General features: G+C 44.5%; 1 protein-coding gene across 1 annotated transcript in view; it reads right to left on the minus strand.

The window, feature by feature from the left end:
- Positions 1 to 17255, minus strand: part of cds1 (CDP-diacylglycerol synthase (phosphatidate cytidylyltransferase) 1) — a 29952-nt gene that overhangs the window by 4848 nt on the left and 7849 nt on the right. Inside the window, exons 2-9 of the mRNA XM_061038993.1 lie at positions 13029 to 13186; positions 7722 to 7818; positions 7546 to 7643; positions 5737 to 5876; positions 4400 to 4458; positions 2446 to 2528; positions 2014 to 2101; positions 892 to 960 (exon numbers count right to left, since the gene is read on the minus strand). Of these exons, the coding sequence (XP_060894976.1) occupies positions 892 to 960; positions 2014 to 2101; positions 2446 to 2528; positions 4400 to 4458; positions 5737 to 5876; positions 7546 to 7643; positions 7722 to 7818; positions 13029 to 13186 (792 nt within the window). The remainder of the gene's footprint in view (positions 1 to 891; positions 961 to 2013; positions 2102 to 2445; positions 2529 to 4399; positions 4459 to 5736; positions 5877 to 7545; positions 7644 to 7721; positions 7819 to 13028; positions 13187 to 17255) is intronic.

The following is a 17255-nucleotide window of genomic DNA, read 5'->3' on the forward strand; positions in this document are numbered from 1 at the left end:
CTAAAGAATGAGATCCAGGATATAGGCGGTCGTAACAAGTTTCCTTTAGAGGGGGTCTGAGCTCAGACTTAAAGAGAGGGGGAGGAGCTTAGACATTTGGGGGGAGCTCGGGGGAGAGCCGCTGCTCCTTCATAACGAAAGCAGCCAGCTGAAGTGGTCCGGGCATCTGATCAGGATCCCCCTGGACGCCTCCCTTTGGAGGTTTTCAGGGCACCTCCAACAGGGATTATCAAAATCATTGAGGTCTGCTGATCAGTCACTTGTGGTCGCACCTAACGAAAGCATAGGGGAGACCGGGCCTTCGCAGTTATAGCCCCTAAACTGTGGAACCAGTTGCCCCGCCCAGGTTAGGTTGGCACCCACGTTCCTCGTGTTTAAATCACGTCTGAAAACTTATTTGTATACTTTGGCGTTCTTAAACCCGGTATAAGAGTTTGTCTGTTTGTTTTTTTGCTGTTGTAAAGCACTTTGGTCAACTCTGTTGTTGTTAAATGTGCGTTATAAATAAAGTTGGATTGGATTGGATATATCCCGTCTGTCCTGGGAACGCCTCAAGATCGCCCAGGAGGAGCTGGAAAACGTTGCTGGGTAGAGAGACGCCTGGGGCAGCGTGCTTCGCCTGCTGACACTGTGACCGACTGTAGATAACGGATGGATGGATGGATGGATGGAAATGTTTTTTTGGCTCATTGAAAAGTCTCTGAGTCTCTGCAAATATTTTACATCCCTCAAAAATCCAAACATGGGGGGCCTCACGCTGAGAAATGTCAAAGACTGATCAGATAATGTGGACTAACTAAACATGTCTGGAACTGCTGGAGAAAAACTGCCTCTGGTATTTAGAAACCAGAGCATGTGATTGGTTAATAAAATCAGATGGAGTGCACTCACGATGAAGCCAAAGACCACAGTGGCAAAGAAGCCTCCGATGAATCCCTCCCACGTCTTCTTAGGGGAGAGCTGCAGAGAGGAGGGGGGGGGGGGGGGGGGTTAGAGACAGAAACAAAGACGCTCTTTCACGTCAACATGACATCAGCCTTGCCACACACTACATGTGATTTTAAATAAACTTCTTTCTTCCTCACGTCAGAGCGACTGAATGGATCCTGTGTGTACGGATGTTTAGCAGGAATTCATCAAATATAATTTTTCTTAGAATTAAGAAGATTTTGTAGTTTTCAAAGAATTCAGAATTCAAGAGGATTTTTTTTCAACCTGCAGCATTCGTCTCGTCCAATCACTGGCCATCTGTTTGGAGCTGATCAGAGAAGAGTTTTATGACCTCAGATTATGAGACTTTGGGGAATATAGAGATCTGTTCGAGATCAGCCCGTTCTTAACTTTCAGACAGCTTTGTGTGTCAGTGTAGAGAGGACGAGGACCTTTCTAGTCTTCCTGCTTCTCTTTAGGGGGATCCTGAGCTGAGATCCTAACTGGGATCTCTTCTCAAGGAGGGATGTGTGCGATTAGCCGTTTTGGACGCCCCTCGGTTTGTCAGATATGAGAGCAGTTATCAGGTCAACAGGTGTTGCAGCGATGGAAGCGGGCAAGAGAAGTGGTTCAGATACAAGTGATTGTACCTGACCTAAAAAGCCTCTGCATGTTTCTAATAAGCTCCACGAGCAGAAACGTGCTCAAACTAGGATCAATATTGGAGATGCTTTTTGAAAAATGGAGAGAGGTTAGAACACAGAAAGGTTTACAGACCCATGCAGAGCTGGATAAACACTGAAGCTTCAGAGTCCACCACATGGTGACCTGTGTGAGCATGGACTCTAGAGAGGAGGGGGGGGGAGACAGCTCTCTATAAGGTTTAGAATTTAGACTGCAGTACCCATTTTAAACACTAGGGGTCAGAGTTACAGATTTATAACTGCCGTGAGAGAAATCTGCTTCTACAGAGCTGCCGATCAGTTGAAGGAGGCTTTCTTCTCTCTTCATTTCTTAAAGACGAGTAAAAAAAACTTGAATCTGATGTAAAATATGGACAAGGTGAGCTCATGTTCAGCATACCTTTATCAGAGGAGTCCTCCCAAAGAAGAATCCAAACAGGTAGGCCATGATGTCGTTGCAGATCACGATGGAGATCGGGACAATGAACCTGAAAAATAAATCTTTTATAGCATCAGGAGGCGGTGGAAGGTCGTGAGATTAATTCTGACTGTCACTGGATATTGTGTCTGCTCTGCTATGAAACTATAAATAGCTGACAATTTAGCAGGAAGTACAAATCTTTAAAAATGTTTACCTGATGTTTACCTACATCTTAGATTTCACTCTTAAAGCAGTAAACTGTAACAGAGATGCTTTGTTTGTACATTCTGTATATACATAACTGTTGTAATAGTCAAAGTTTACATTGTGCACCAAACAGTGAAAAGACGACATGTGCAGTGATTCTCAGAGACAACATGGCAGGTTTTCCTCTGTCTGTCTGTGTCTTACCAGATCATCCCTTCAAACAGGTTCTGAATGACAAGGTGGGACTGAGTTACCACAATCAACAGGGTCACATGGGTCCAAGCAAACTGGAATGGCAAACACAAACACAAACACCACAGCGTCACTGCACTGGAATGTGGACCGGCTGCTCAGAAAAGTTGGCTCGTGTCAGAAATCATGAAATCATACAAACAGACGAGGTGAGGTGAGTGACACGGCAGAGTGAGATGAAGGTGAAACACATCAGAGTAAAGAGACAGGATGGGGGGGGGAGGAGCAGGCAGCAGGTGGGAAAGCTGGCAGGTGTTTGGGGATCAGTGTCGCAAAGTTATCCGAATTATTTAAACCAGGAAGCGCACAAAGAAAAAAAATATTTAAAACACACCGCTGCAGCCAAATCAAACCAAACAGGACGCAGTTTTTAAGATGAGAAAAAGCCTCTTTATGCTGATTAATACGACTCTAAGGGTGCACTCACGCTAGGGTGAGTTGTCCCGTCCCGTGGTTAAGCACGATTGCCCCCCCCCGCCCCCTTCTCATCCCCCCGCTGGCCTGCACTCACACCACTCCAGGACTAACCGGGCCTGAGCACGGTTACCTCTTGTACATAATGTCGTAATACAACACATGCATGGCTTTAGGTGATTATGAAGCGTGCTCAGTTTACAAGACAGGAGGACTCAAAAAAATAAAAAATAAATAAATGAAAGGGACGCATGGTCAAATCCCTGCTGCACATCAGAGAACATGACGGCTACTTTACTGACTTTGTGTCTTATTTTGACATAAGACACGCTTTAAGTCCCGCTTTAATGTTTTGAGTTTATTATAAACTAACTAAATAAGAGAGAAGGCATCAAAGCCACAAAACTGAAAGGAAATGTCTGCATGTATCTGTCGTTAGAGAAGCTTTTTAAATTTAATTCAAGTCGACGATCAGTTTGTATGAAATGATGAAGAGGTTAGTTTTTAAATGAGGTGAATAAACACGCTGCACGATGGAAGAATCAGCAACAACAGATGTGTGAGAAGAGAAGTGAAGTGAAGCCATTGCAGGAAGCCATTAACTCCCCGCCGGTCACATGACTAAGACCTACAGTCATGTGAGCGGCGTGGCGGCCGGGAGGGTCTGACTTGCCCTCCAGGTGGGCGGGTCTTAAGTGTGTGACGTCTCGCGACCCAGAACTTCCACCAGATACGTGTGCACTGCGTGTCCACTCCGGTCCAGTACGGCTCCCTCGTTTGTCAACACCCACCGGCTGCATTCTCCTTGTCTCAACAGCTGGAGTGCCGAGACATAGGAATTTTCGCGGTAATTTTACATATTCACTCACAGCAGCGCAAAATAATACGATGTATGTGGTATTAAACCGTATAAAACCATTTAAAACACATCAACAAACGCTCATACGGTCATTGTTCTGAACCGTCAAAACAAAGTGTTTTATTCTGAAAATAATCTGGATGTTTTAATGTTGTTTCAGTGTCTGACTTCCTGTCCCCCTCGATCTGCTCTGTGGTAAACTGATGCTCCGTGCTCCGACATCCTGCAGAAATAGAGACCTTGTGTATCTGCTGTAGAGGACTGACGGAGCTGAAACGCAGCTCAGCGGAGCAGGAGGAAGAACACAGACTGAATAAAGTAAAAAAAAATCAGCTCAGCTGCCGGAAAGGAGCGGAGACGGACCGAACACGCATCTGGTGGAATTTAGGCTTGAGAGTTATGGGGAGAACTTTTCTGTGATTTCAAGAATAATAAAAATTTGTGTTTCAAAAGAGAGATAAATGTTCTTCTACAATGGCAAGATCAGAGCTGAAGACGGAGGAGCAGCGAGGAGGAGGAGGAAGACGAAGAGGAGGAAGAGGAACAGGAGGAGGAAGAAGAGGAAGAGGAGGAACAGGAGGAGGAAGAAGAGGAAGAGGAGGAAGAGGAGGAGGTTACTCTGCTGATACACACCATATAAAACTGCAGGCGGTAATGTTTCTTCACTAAACTCAGCACAAACATGCAGAAACCTGTGAAAGAGTAGACAACATGCTGTCAGATTTTACAGTTCATTAAAACAAATGCATCACATGTAACACAATAATAACACTGTGTGTGTGAACGTTTAAATGTAGAGTCCGAGGTCGAGTCAGAGTTTAAATCAGACACATAAATCTAAAATGAGTCGACGGCCTCTCTGTCAGGTTCGTCCACGGAGTCCCTCAGGGAGCGGTTTCCTGCAGACAGACTGATGAAAACGCTTCAGGACTTCAGGATGTCCCTCAGCTCTAAAACTGCGGCTGACACTTTGCTGGGTCGACTGAAAGACGGCCAAGGGGGCTACACTCCAGACGATTTTGGGCCTGATCACCCAACCATCGGGGGGGAAACCCACTATTTTTGTCCAAATTTTTCTCGAGTGTTTGATGTCAATACTTTGATTTACTGCTCAGAGAATTCCTCACCTGGAGTCGGGCTGCCTCAGACTGAATACCTGAGAGTACAATAAGAGCAAGGAGAACCGGGAAGCGTCACCAACCGGGTGTTGCATCGTCTTTAACTTTTCACAAACATGTCAGCGAACATAAACACGAGGTGGAATATAAGAAAAAGAGCAGCTTGTGTAACTATGGCAACAACACGAGTCTCATGAAGACAAACCACAGCATACAGCCAGTGCTTTTCAGCACATAAAAAAATGAGTCGGCTGGCTGTGCGCTCCGGAGCGTGTGGATGAAGCGATTGCACGCTGAGAATAAAAGTGCTGAACGTGCGTCTTGTCTCCATGACAACAGTCTTTTAAAAACGGCTGCTATATGACCAACATTGCTCCGCTGATTTGCAACGTGTGTTTGATATTTGAGATCGTGTTTCCCCTTCATTATCACGGAGGATGTTCACCATCCTATGATTCATATGAGACAAATATACAGGGAATATCATAGCTTACATTAAAAAAAAAAAAAAAGAGCGCTGGTGACGTCAACGGCGCCTTTCTGAAAAGTTTGAAGCTTTTTAACCCAAAGCCCTCCGAGCGGCCGCACAAAAAAGCAATAAAGATGGTGGGTGCTGCACTTTTCACAGGAGCTAAAATGGAAATGAGCTCCTCCTGTTTTATAATCAGTCCTTAAACTTAAAACTTAAAGAGTTTATATTATTTTTATCCCGTAGATCGTCCCCTGCTGTTCACGCGCCGGGTCTGCTTTGAGTGTTTGTTTCCTCTAAACGTGGGCAGGAGCCGACGGTTCAAAGGTCTCGTGAGTCGCTCTGAGATACAGAGCTCATTACGCCTTAAAGGCGAGACTCACCTGCCAGGTACAGAGCGAAGGAGATGAAGCGGTGATAACGAGCCAGGAACTGCAGAGGCTCCTCCCTCTGCACCAGAGCGCCAAAGTAGTCCGCTACAGTTTCACCATAGAAGAAGTAGTTCACACAAATCAGGAAGTACCTGAGGAGAAAAAAATAAACAAGAGAGAGAATTTACTTTTTACTTTCTGTGTTTGTTCACCTTAAGCTGGACTACTTGCCACCTGTACACTGATCAGTGTGTGTGTGTGTGTGTGTGTGTAGTTGTTATGACAGGTGGCCTTGGTCAAAGAGGGCAAGCTTCAATTAGCTTCAGTTACTTCCAACATGGCAGTGATCTTTGCTCCTGTCTGCTCTGAATGCTGCAGTCACACGGAGTAGGTGTGTGTGTGTCTGTGTGTGTGTGTGTGTGTGTGTGTGTGTGTGTGTGTGTGTGTGTGTGTGTGTGTGTGTGGAGCAAACACAGCAGCAGACTCTTGCACAGGTTGGAGGGTGTGTGTCGTTTATTCTAAGCTTCCTACCTGCAGACAGACGAACGCTTTAAAGGAACTAAAGCATCTTTATGAAATAAATGTGGATAAAGATAAAGATAAACTTTATTGAGCCCTCATGGGGGAAATTATTTCATTACAGCAGCTCAAGAAAACAGGAAAAAAAGAATAAAATGATTAAAAATAAAAATAAAACATATGTACAAAAGTAAAATAAAGGCAGAAAAAAAATACAATAATAGAATTATACCAGGTATGTGCACTTCCACTTGTGTAAAGACTTATTATTAAAAACACACACAGTGTGTAGCATTGTTGATATGAGTGGTGATGCTGTTAAAGAGTCCGATTAAACAGTCTGACGGGATGAACGGATGATGTATTTTTAAGTTAAGTTTAAGCTTTAAGTTGTATTTAAATTGACACTTTATATTTAGGTTAAAATGTTTCATCTACCTGCACTGTTGTTAATTTACTGCTCTGTGTGCCTTTGAATTGCCCCCCGGGGACAAATAAAGTTTTTTGAATTTGAATTGAATTGACCTGCGGTAGCGCACTCTCTTACAGGGTGGGTGTCTCTGCCTAAATATGCCTATGCCTGGATGCCTAAAACATAATAAACTGTCATATTATCTACAAGCTTTTAAAACACAATCTAAGGCCTCATCAAGTCGTAGGCGGGTATTTTTGAATATGCATCTTTTTCTGTGCGTTTTTCATCTTTGGTACTCAAACAGCGTTTCAGGTCTCTGAAAACTCTCCTTTGGTAAAACTCCTTCCAGGGTGAAGATGTTCAGAAACTCCGTTTCAGGTGTTTCTATGTAGACGGAGAAAACAGAGTTTTGTTCTTGTAACGTCACGCTGTGCGCCAGTTTCTCCTCCGTGTGCCGTCATCGTGCGACGCTGTCACTTTAGTTTACTTGAGATTAGTGCGATGGCAGACGTAACCAAACCATGTAGTTGATTGTGTTCTTCTTTTTATTCACTGTTTTCTTTCTCTGTAAGGTGACCTTGAGCGACATAAAAGGCGCCCAAAATAAAATGCATTGTTATTATTATTATTATTATTATTATTAACTAGCGCTGATGCTAATGTTGCTAACTGGACTTTTTACAAGCTCACACACACACACAGTTACTCTCCCACTATGTTGACGAGCAGAGACGCCTGATTGGACGACGGAGGTCACTGCTGCTTCATACAGAACTCTGACCACACAAACCCCGCCCACAAAGTCAGCAAGACCCGGTCAGACTTCAGGCTTGTAGGACATTGTGTTTGCTGTGTCTGATGTTTAGTGTACGATCTGTTCTCCTCACCAGCTGAGCGTCCTGAACCACGGCAGTTCATAGGAATGGTAAACTCTGTAGCCGATGGTGATGATCTCCTGGAAACATTTGATCTGGACGGTCATGACCTGCGTGAATGGACGAGAGAAGAAAACGTCATTCTCGATTCAACCCTCAGAAAGCACAGTGTCATCACAGTCACTTACCACCAATATTAGAGTGACAGGTCCCATGTAGATGATGAGGAAGAAGCCTGAAATCATGGCCAATGACAGAACGCCTCGTATCCAGTAGTTCTTCCATCTGCACAGAGAAGAAACATTCAATCATTTTCATGAACATGAAGTGCATATTTCATTAATGCATTCATGCTTCATTTGAGTTTCCAAAGAAAGAGAGAGAGAGAGAGAGAGAGAGACGACTGACAGATTTATGATTGATGTCTGACTCCACGTCTAAGTTTGCAGTTATAGAACACGAGCTGCGCCAAATTCCACATTAGATCCATAAAATTTAAATATGAGGTCTTGTTTGTCCGAGCCGTAGAATTTGAGGAAATGACGCGTTCATATCAGCTGAGCAGATGAGGGACCGTGAATAAACGAGGAGCTGTGAAGATGTGTTTGACGACCTTTTTTTCATTGACCGTGACGTCACAGCTGATGGTTCATTAACCGTGTAGAATCACTGACATTAGCCTTTACATATTAGCTGCATTAGCAAGAGTTGTATTGAAAACAGAGGCATCGCTTTGAGACACAGACTCCGAGACTTAAGCTGAGCTAGCCGCCCTTAAAGCTGTACTGAGGCACAGTGGTCCTCGAAAGCAATATGCTAATTTTAATGTGCTAACATGCAACCTCCAGGATTGAATAAAGTCAAAACCATGCAGTTCTTCCAGTGTCCACTAGAGTCTGTCTCCTGCAGTGAGTCAGTCCTCATAGAGCTCTATGTTAAAATGTCTAAGTTTACAGCTGCAGTTCCTCCAGTGTCCACTAGAGTCTGTCTCCTGCAGTGAGTCAGTCCCCATAGAGCTCCATGTTAAAATGTCTAACTTTATAGCTGCAGTTCCTCCTGTGTCCACTAGAGTCTGTCTCCTGCAGTGAGTCAGTCCCCATAGAGCTCCATGTTAAAATGTCTAACTTTACAGCTGCAGTTCCTCCTGTGTCCACTAGAATCTGTCTCCTGCAGTGAGTCAGTCCCCATAGAGCCCCATAAAGACGCTGTATGTGTGAACGCAAACAGCCAAATTTTTTGCTTGCACTTCACCTGGAGTTTCTCCTGTGAGAACGCAGCAGATATAATCAGGAGAATTCACCTGGAGCGAGTGGGAGGAGGAGTGACCGCTGCACGGTGCACAGACTGTCTGCACGCCACCACTACGATCTCCGTGCAAGTAATTAAACGGCTGCATTATGTTTCCTGTTCTCCAGTTTGTTCTTCTCCACTCTTTTGTGGATGTTGTCATTCAGTTGAACTACACGTAGCATTGATATAAAGACAAATTATAGCGTCGTATAGGGACTCTGTTGCTTAGTCAGCTACTACTACCGCTAGAGTGTTGTGGAGCAGACGCTAACAGATACAGTCTACATCCCTCCTGTGTGTTTGTTTGTTTTGACCGAGTGTCTGTGTTCATCACATGTCGTCTCTTTTAAGTAGCTGGCAAGACCAAAAGGCTTAAAGGTAAGTAATCCTCTAAATCTGACAGCAAATCTTTTTACCGGTGATACCTGTGCCGGGACACAAGAAGAGCTAAAAAAAAAATAATAATACAGGACGTGGGCCTCGTCCTCTGGAGTGTTTTTCAACCGCGTCATGCAGTTTGTGTTTGTGTGAGACGAACTGCTGCTGCACCGCCTGCAGCCCCCGAGCAAAACAAAAGAGAGGAGAGAGCGGAAAGCTGCACGGCGAGCTGCTGTGTGAATGGACGAGAGAAACAGCTGCATCATGAAAAACGCTGCTTCCACTCAGCGCTGCGGCCTCTCTCTCTCTCTCAGTCTGTCTGAGCATCAATCACTCTCTCTCTCTTTAAAACGACTCTTCCTCCTCTCTTCACCTTCAAGTCCATCCATTCATCCCTCTCTGCTGTGTCATTTCACTCGCTGCATCCATCTGCTGCCATCCCTCCTCCTCATCGCTGCTACACCTGCTCCATCGCCCTCCCTCCCCCCTCCCCTCTCCCCCTCTGTAGTCTGTTCCTCCTCAGGTCTCTGCAGCACTCCTCCTCCTGTGACGCTCAGCCTGCAGGGATTAGTGCTTCCCTCCTCCCCGTGAGCCTTTAATCCGTGTGACCTGGCCCTCCTTCATTGGTCACGCCCTCCTCTCCTCGCCTGTGTATCAAACATGGCCCCTCGTTCATCGTGTTCGACATGCTGCTGACTCAAAGGGCCACAGGCTGACGTGAAACAATCAGAATACAAACGCGTGAAGCATGTCAGGAATGTAAACAAATGAGAATAGCTCTTTTTATCACTGTTTGTTTTTCCACACTTTGCTTAGTTGTGTTTATTTTAAAGTTCTTGCACTCGAACAGTCTCTCCTTTTCTAACTATGTCCTTGAGAGCGAGTAGAGAACTTTTAAAACTGAGGAGGTGTAAATGAATATTATGTAGGAGAACGTTTAGAATTGAGTAAGGTCTTTAACCTGCTCTTTGAAAAGCGTCTCCAGATTCCCTTTGTTGTGAATTGGCGCTGTACAAATGAAGATTGATTGACAGTCTGAGTCAGGCTGAACTCACAATAATACAAAACTGCAAATCAAGTGAGGTGGTGGAAGACCTACAACTCCCGCATTTTGCAAGATAACCTTTTAGTTTGTCTCAAAGAGGATCCGTTTTTAATCCAGAAACTGCCGTTATGTCCCCGTCTTCAAAGCCGCCCAGTTCCAGTTAGTTTACCTCGCAGAACACAGAGTTGCTGGTCTACCTCTGTGTGAACTCGCCCATAAAAAACATGTTTAGGGTGGAGTTGGCCACAGTTTAAAAAGTTTATGACGAGGAAGGAAAAATACAGATCTGTGTTTTTAGAGGGTTTGCATGTGAACATTATTCAGACATTTCATCGATCAAAAAGATTTTAATTTCATGAAGTTTTCTGACACAAATTTAAAAAAAAGGATGTTGAATACCATTTCCAGTTTTCCTTTTCTAAAGCTACTGCCAGCCGATCGAAGCGACGCCAACAGAAGACGTGTGTTGTTGTTCAGCATGCTGCATCATTACAGACGGATCAACACGCGTTTAATCATTTTAACATATTGTGACATTAAAGCCGACCACACAACTTAATGTTCACCTGAATACCACAGGACTAGACATGACAGGTTGTCAGCACACCTTTCACAGGACTCCAGGTGAGTAAGAAATACTTCTATAATTAACATCAATGAGGGACGGTTCAGTGACTTCTCACAGGTGTGTCAGGGGTGTTTGTGTTCCCACGCCTCGTTTGATTCTGCAAAACTATATCAACCAATCATCACTTCTTTATTAGGTCACTGCTGTGTTTGTTAAAGGTCCAATCAGTGAGATGTGTAGAGAGTGAAATGATAAAGGTATCTTACTATATGATCAGACATTAAGGAAACATGTTGAAGTGCTGGCTTCTCTGACAACAATGCAGCAGCCAGTATGTCCTCCTTCTAACTTTAGATTCTGCTCCTGAATGCTCTGGATTTGTTTGGACCAGAGAAGGTAGGTGCTTTTAAGACACCCCCCCCACACGGCCATTTTTGCCAGATATGAGAGCAGTTATCAGGTCAACAGGTGTTGCAGCGATGGAAGCGGGCAAGAGAAGTGGTTCAGATAGAAGTGATTGTACCCGACCTAAAAAGCCTCTGCATGTTTCTAATAAGCTCCACGAGCAGAAACGTGCTCAAACTAGGATCAATATTGGAGATGCTTTTGAAAAATGGAGAGAGGTTAGAACACAGAAAGGTTTACAGACCCATGCAGAGCTGGATAAACACTGAAGCTTCAGAGTCCACCACATGGTGACCTGAGTGAGCGTCGACTCTCGAACATTTATTACCAGTGACTTTGCTTCTCTACTTTAATAAGAGAAAGTGTGCAGAGTGCAGTTAACCCCCATGTGAAGAGGGAATATGATCGATCACTCAGTCAGGGTCCTGTTAATGATGGATGGAGGGGAAACTGCTTATTACAGCAATATCAAGGCTGTACTACATTAACTCAGGCTCTCCATCATTCCTGTAGTTCCTCCACAGTAAAAGTACGCCTGTCAATGAGGCTTGTTCTCGTTATATCTGTATGTTTAATGTTTTGCACCAAAATACCAGAAATTATTCCTCACTGAGTGATAAACCTGAGTCTGATTCTTTGGTTGAGGGTGTTCAAAAACAGCGAGTCGTCTGCACGTTTGACTCTGTTCTGCATTTTTATCATCATTTAAAACCTGAAGCGCCATGGTTCAGAAGTTTGCACAACATATAATTTAAGATTTTAAGCGTGTTCTTCATCTCGTTGGGGCTAAATGTTAGTAAAAGCTCTAGCAGAACACCAGTCATGCAAAAGAAGTGTTTTCGAGGTCTGCAGATGATTCAGAGCGTTACTCCTCAGCTTCCTCCCACACGAAAACTCAAACATGTGGGGATAAATAGAGAGAACTGAAAAAGCCTAAAGGTTGTCGGTGAGGTGAAGATCAAATGTCAGAGTGCTTGTAAAACTGTCCGAGCTGCTGAATTTGAGTGTTGGTTTCATTTTAAAATCTGGTGTTTTGATCAATTTAAAGGAGGAGTCAGTAGAAATGTTTGCAAACATTCAAACTGGACCACTCCTCCTGGGCTCATCACCTTAAGAAGCTCACCCTCACTGCAGGACGTAGTGTGTACGTTTACTGCTTGTACCTACACTGCAAGCTAACGCACGCTAGCACAAGCTAACCGCCAGTGTTTGTCACCTTCCTGTCCAACAGGAAGTAGACCAACTCCACGTCCACGGGTAAAAAACAACACAAGGTTCACCCTCGTTTGAGAACGAGCTTTATCCACTTGGTGTTTCTCCTCACTCTGATTATATTTTCTCTTCTTGGCTGCTACGTCCACGTCCGTCATATTCACCGCTTTGAATCTCGTCCAATCACCGAATTGTATCCACTCCTAAACTCACCTGCTGCGCTGTCATTGGCTGGAGGAAACACACTAGCTCCGCCCAGAAACGTCCCGAGTCAACCAGAACAAAGCAGAACAGTAAAATCCAGTCAGAGGACAGAGTCTCTGCAGACACAGTCACCACCACACATGTATGGAGGCCCAGAAGGGACAATGGAGCAGCTTCACTTTAGGATAAGTCTGTGTTTTATTTTGAAGGTCCCTACATAAGTCTGTATTTTATTTTTGAAGGAATAAGCTACTGACTCTATCTTTAAGTGCAACATGTTAAAAGTTCCTCGTAGCTTGTTTACGCCGCTCCAAGTCGTGTTAACTCCAGGGCGTATTTCAGAAACAAACATCATCTTTCTCGTGTGTGTGTCTGTGTTAAGGCAGTGTGTACCTGGGCGGCAGGCCCTCCAGAGCTTTGTTCAGGCAGTTTGGAGTGTTGTCTGAGTCTGCAGAGGAGAGAGGAACATCTGGAGTGTCTGCTTTGGAGTCAGCATCGATTTCTCCCTCTGCGTCGCCTTGCAGGCCCAGCCTGTCATCACCATCAGCCTCCTGCAGGGACACACAAACACACACACAGACGTTTAAACACTGATGTAAGATAGCGACAGACAGACGGACCACAGAGCAGAACACACAGGGCAATACCAGAAAATCAGAAGAATAAAAGCAGCAGCAGCATCATCATGTCAACAAAAAGGACAAACATAGTGATGACTCGTGAGGTAATGTAGAGGTAGTCAAACAGAGTCCAGAAGGGATAGAGCAGAGACAGACGGAGGTTTAATCAGGCCACAGTTTAGTCTCTGATCTAGAGGGACGACGACACAGCTGATGAATGTGCCCTGTAAGTCCAGCAGGACTTCAATGTGTAGCTCTTGATGTGGATTTCCGTTGTTGATGATATGTTTGATGATGAAGAAATTCGCCGTTGAGACTGACTTGCTTTTAAACAGAATTATTTATTTACAAGTTGCAGAATCACTGAACACGTCTGCCCAGGAGAGTCATGAAGCCAAATAATGATCTCTCCCGAACATACACTGAGAGTGCTATTTATACATAATGTCACAGGGCACATGAGGACATCTGTTTCTTGTTCTTGGGTATCTCACTGGACTCAGGGGTCCCTTTGTTCACATTCCACTGTGGGGGATCCTATCTTAGATTTAGGCATTTCCTGGCAAGTCAACACCCATCCTACCAACAACACCTCTGAGCAAACATTCCACTGAAGGAGACTCCTTTATCAGATACAAATTCTTTACAGATGTGTGCAGTATACAACTTAAAGAGCATTATAATATCTCTGTCCTAGATATTTAAGACACTTCACTCTCTAACTAGAGCTTAACAGAACCTTACTATCTGATCAGACATTAAGGAAACATGCTATGTTGAAGTGCTGGCTTCTCTGACAACAATGCAGCAGCCAGTATGTCCTCCTTCTAACTTTAGATTCTGCTCCTGAATGCTCTGGATTTGTTTGGACCAGAGAAGGTAAGCGCTTTTAAGACACCCCCACACGGCCGTTTTGGACGCCCCTCGGTTTGCCAGATATGAGAGCAGTTATCAGGTCAACAGGTGTTGCAGCGATGGAAGCGGGCAAGAGAAGTGGTTCAGATAGAAGTGATTGTACCTGACCTAAAAAGCCTCTGCATGTTTCTAATAAACTCCACAAGCAGGGTTATCAAATTATCAGATTTCTAAACTTTCACATGATTCTGGAAAAATCTAACAATATTGATACTTGTTCTGATACCACGGTAACAAAAACAGACGTTCAAGGCACCAAATATTGAATAATCTCTTGTTTTTAAATGACCAAAAACTCCTGCACATCTGGGCTGAATTGTCCAACATTTCTGTGCCAAAACATTGGCAGTATATTTGTGCAATGTTGTCAGTGCTCTCTCTTTTGCATGCTGCAGCTTTTGGTTATAAATACGGCTGATGATCTTTGGTACTTTTCAATTCTATGGATCATTAAAAATATGCCAACTGTGCAGTTTTTAAACACACGGTATGAAAAGGTCTTGAAACGTTTGACAACATTTGAGCTCTTTTTCACTGAGAGTTGAGAAGAAGCTGCATGTAAGTGATGACGGGGCCCTCAGACGCTCTGGGTTCATTAATAAGTGAGTAAAGTGACATGCTAGAAGTTAAGCCTGACACGTCTGTTCCCGGGTTCACACCACTGATGGTCTCTAGTGAAACAAAGCCGCAGCTCGGACGCTTTTCCTGCCCAAAAGAGGCTATTTTTAAAACCGAATGAAATTCCTCCTGAGATTAAGTTTCCGTCTGCAGCTGAGAAGGCTCGCTGATGCCTCCTGGACATTTCTCTCCTTTCATGGTTTCTTTGACTCAAACGTTGCTAAATACGGTCAGCGAGGGCGTCAGGGTTAAACCGCAGAGCCTTTCATTCGGATTGAAGGTCTGTGATCTCCGTCAGACGCTGTAATGAGCTGGAAAACGCTGAAAGTGGAGGCAGGCGTGGGGGGGCGCAGCAGATGGAGAGGAGGGCCGGGTTGAGTTGAGGTCGGAGTTCAGGAGAGCGGAGGTGTAACTGAAGATTTCTACTCAGGTTTTAATGAGGAAGCTTTGAAGCCTGCAGAGTGAAACAGAGGAAAGCTACCGGGTCCCGTCTGACAGTTTAACTTGCACCTGTTGTGAAGAGAAATGACACAAATCTCTTCTTGTCTCGTCTGGTGAGCCGTGTGTATGGTCACACCGCCATGAAACAGACCTCAGCTTTGTTCAGCACATTACCTAATACACACTGATGTGTTACATACAGAGCTTCAGTAGTAAGGCCTAATCTGTGTGAATGTACGCACGCTGGTTAATTAAAATGCCAAACACTGTTAATCCTCTGTGAATGTAGCTAACCGCTGCGTAAGTCCAGCAGAGTCAAACATGCTGCAAACCAGTGACGTAACTGTGAGAAGTGATGCTATGAGGTCAAACTAGTCCTGGATCTGGACGTGTTGCTATCAGCTGTGAAGACAAAGACAGCTAAACATGCTGACAGAGCAGGAAACCTAACGTGAAAGCAGAAGAAGAGAAGCTGGAGCATCCCAAACATTGTTTTACAGCACATGCCGAGAGCCAAAATAGATGGTGAGGCAGAAGAAGTGAATGTCCATGCAGGTCTGAACCCTCCTCCTCCTCCTCCTCCTCCTCCTCCTCCTCCTCCTCCCTCTCTGCAGAGTGGACAGGAGGAGAATCAGAACAAGTGACAAGTTGCTGAAAGCTTGAAGCTGATCACAATTTATCTTCACCCTGACTGGTTTGATGCAACGATTGAATCACTGGTGCCAAATATCTGTTTTTTGTCCTAAATGAAATTCAACTTTTCGGGTCCGACTCAACATGTCATGACTCCTCACGATGGCCAAAGTTGGCCAACGAAGAAGCTGACAGCGGGATAAAAGAAGAAGACCGCAGGATGACGTCAGACAGCGACATCCTATTTATAAATGAATCCAGCACATTTTACACAAAATGACAAAAACACTAAATTCTTACATTAAAGAGTGTTACATTCGGCCTCTTCTCGCTCTGATTCTCCCTCCTCTTGCACACCTGAGTGCAATTTTGACTCTGGGAGGGGGAGGGGTATTTAGAGGAGCCAGGTAGGAGAGCTCTCTGACACACCAATGGGCAGCGATTGGTAAAGAGATTTGGTTCCGGGATGTTAATCACTGGTAGTCCTATTTTCGGTTTTTATTTTGTTCAACTTTTCTTCTCAGGTAGTTTTAGGGGGAGGGGCCGAGGTTTTGCCGGGGTCTCCAGCCCCTTTTTGTGTCTATTGTTTGTTTGTTTTCTTTCATTACTTTGGGGTACTTTTTAATCTCTGTGTTTTGAGCCTTGGTTTAGTTAAGGAGGCCGTAACAAAGAGGCTCAAGGCAGAAAATATTTAACTGAAAACTCCCCAAACAATCCACCCACTATCAAAATGTTAGGAGATGACTCTTCTTTCGTTTGATTCATATCTTCTAGCTTCTCTATTCCTAACCTAAAAACATTTCTGCACTCACTTCTGCTGCAAAAATCCCCCGTGCAATGACTCTGTGTTTTCAGCTCAATCAGTAGAAATAAATAACGATGCACCGTGATGCAGCAAACCACTGGTGTAATCACAGATTAATGATGGCCACTCTGATTTCGCCTGCAAGGGTTAACAGCAGCAAACAATGGTGATATTCTCACCACAGGACACAGACACACACCTGTGCGGTTCAGACCAGCAGACAGCAGCAGCAGCAGGAGGTCACAGGGGAACTGATCTCAGACTCTCACGCTGCAGGAAATGAAGCTAATCAGCAGACAACACTGACCTAAAGTAGCGCCGCTGATAGCAGCACCTTCCAGCTTTCAACAGCTCAGCCTTTAACATAAACTGCAGCACAAAGCATGAAGACACAACAGTCTGGAGACACACAGGGAAACTCCCAATAACAGCATTATTTCACCCACAGGTGGTGCATTAAGTACTACGTCACACACAACGATGTGTGTCTGTGATGAGCATTCTCGACGGCGTGCATTAAATCTTTACCTTAAACATCAAACCTACAGCAGAGCTCACACCTGATTGTATCTTCAACAGGAGATGGTT

The sequence above is a fragment of the Labrus mixtus genome, chromosome 5, assembly GCF_963584025.1.
Source record: "Labrus mixtus chromosome 5, fLabMix1.1, whole genome shotgun sequence".
NCBI classification, from domain to species: Eukaryota; Metazoa; Chordata; class Actinopteri; order Labriformes; family Labridae; genus Labrus; species Labrus mixtus.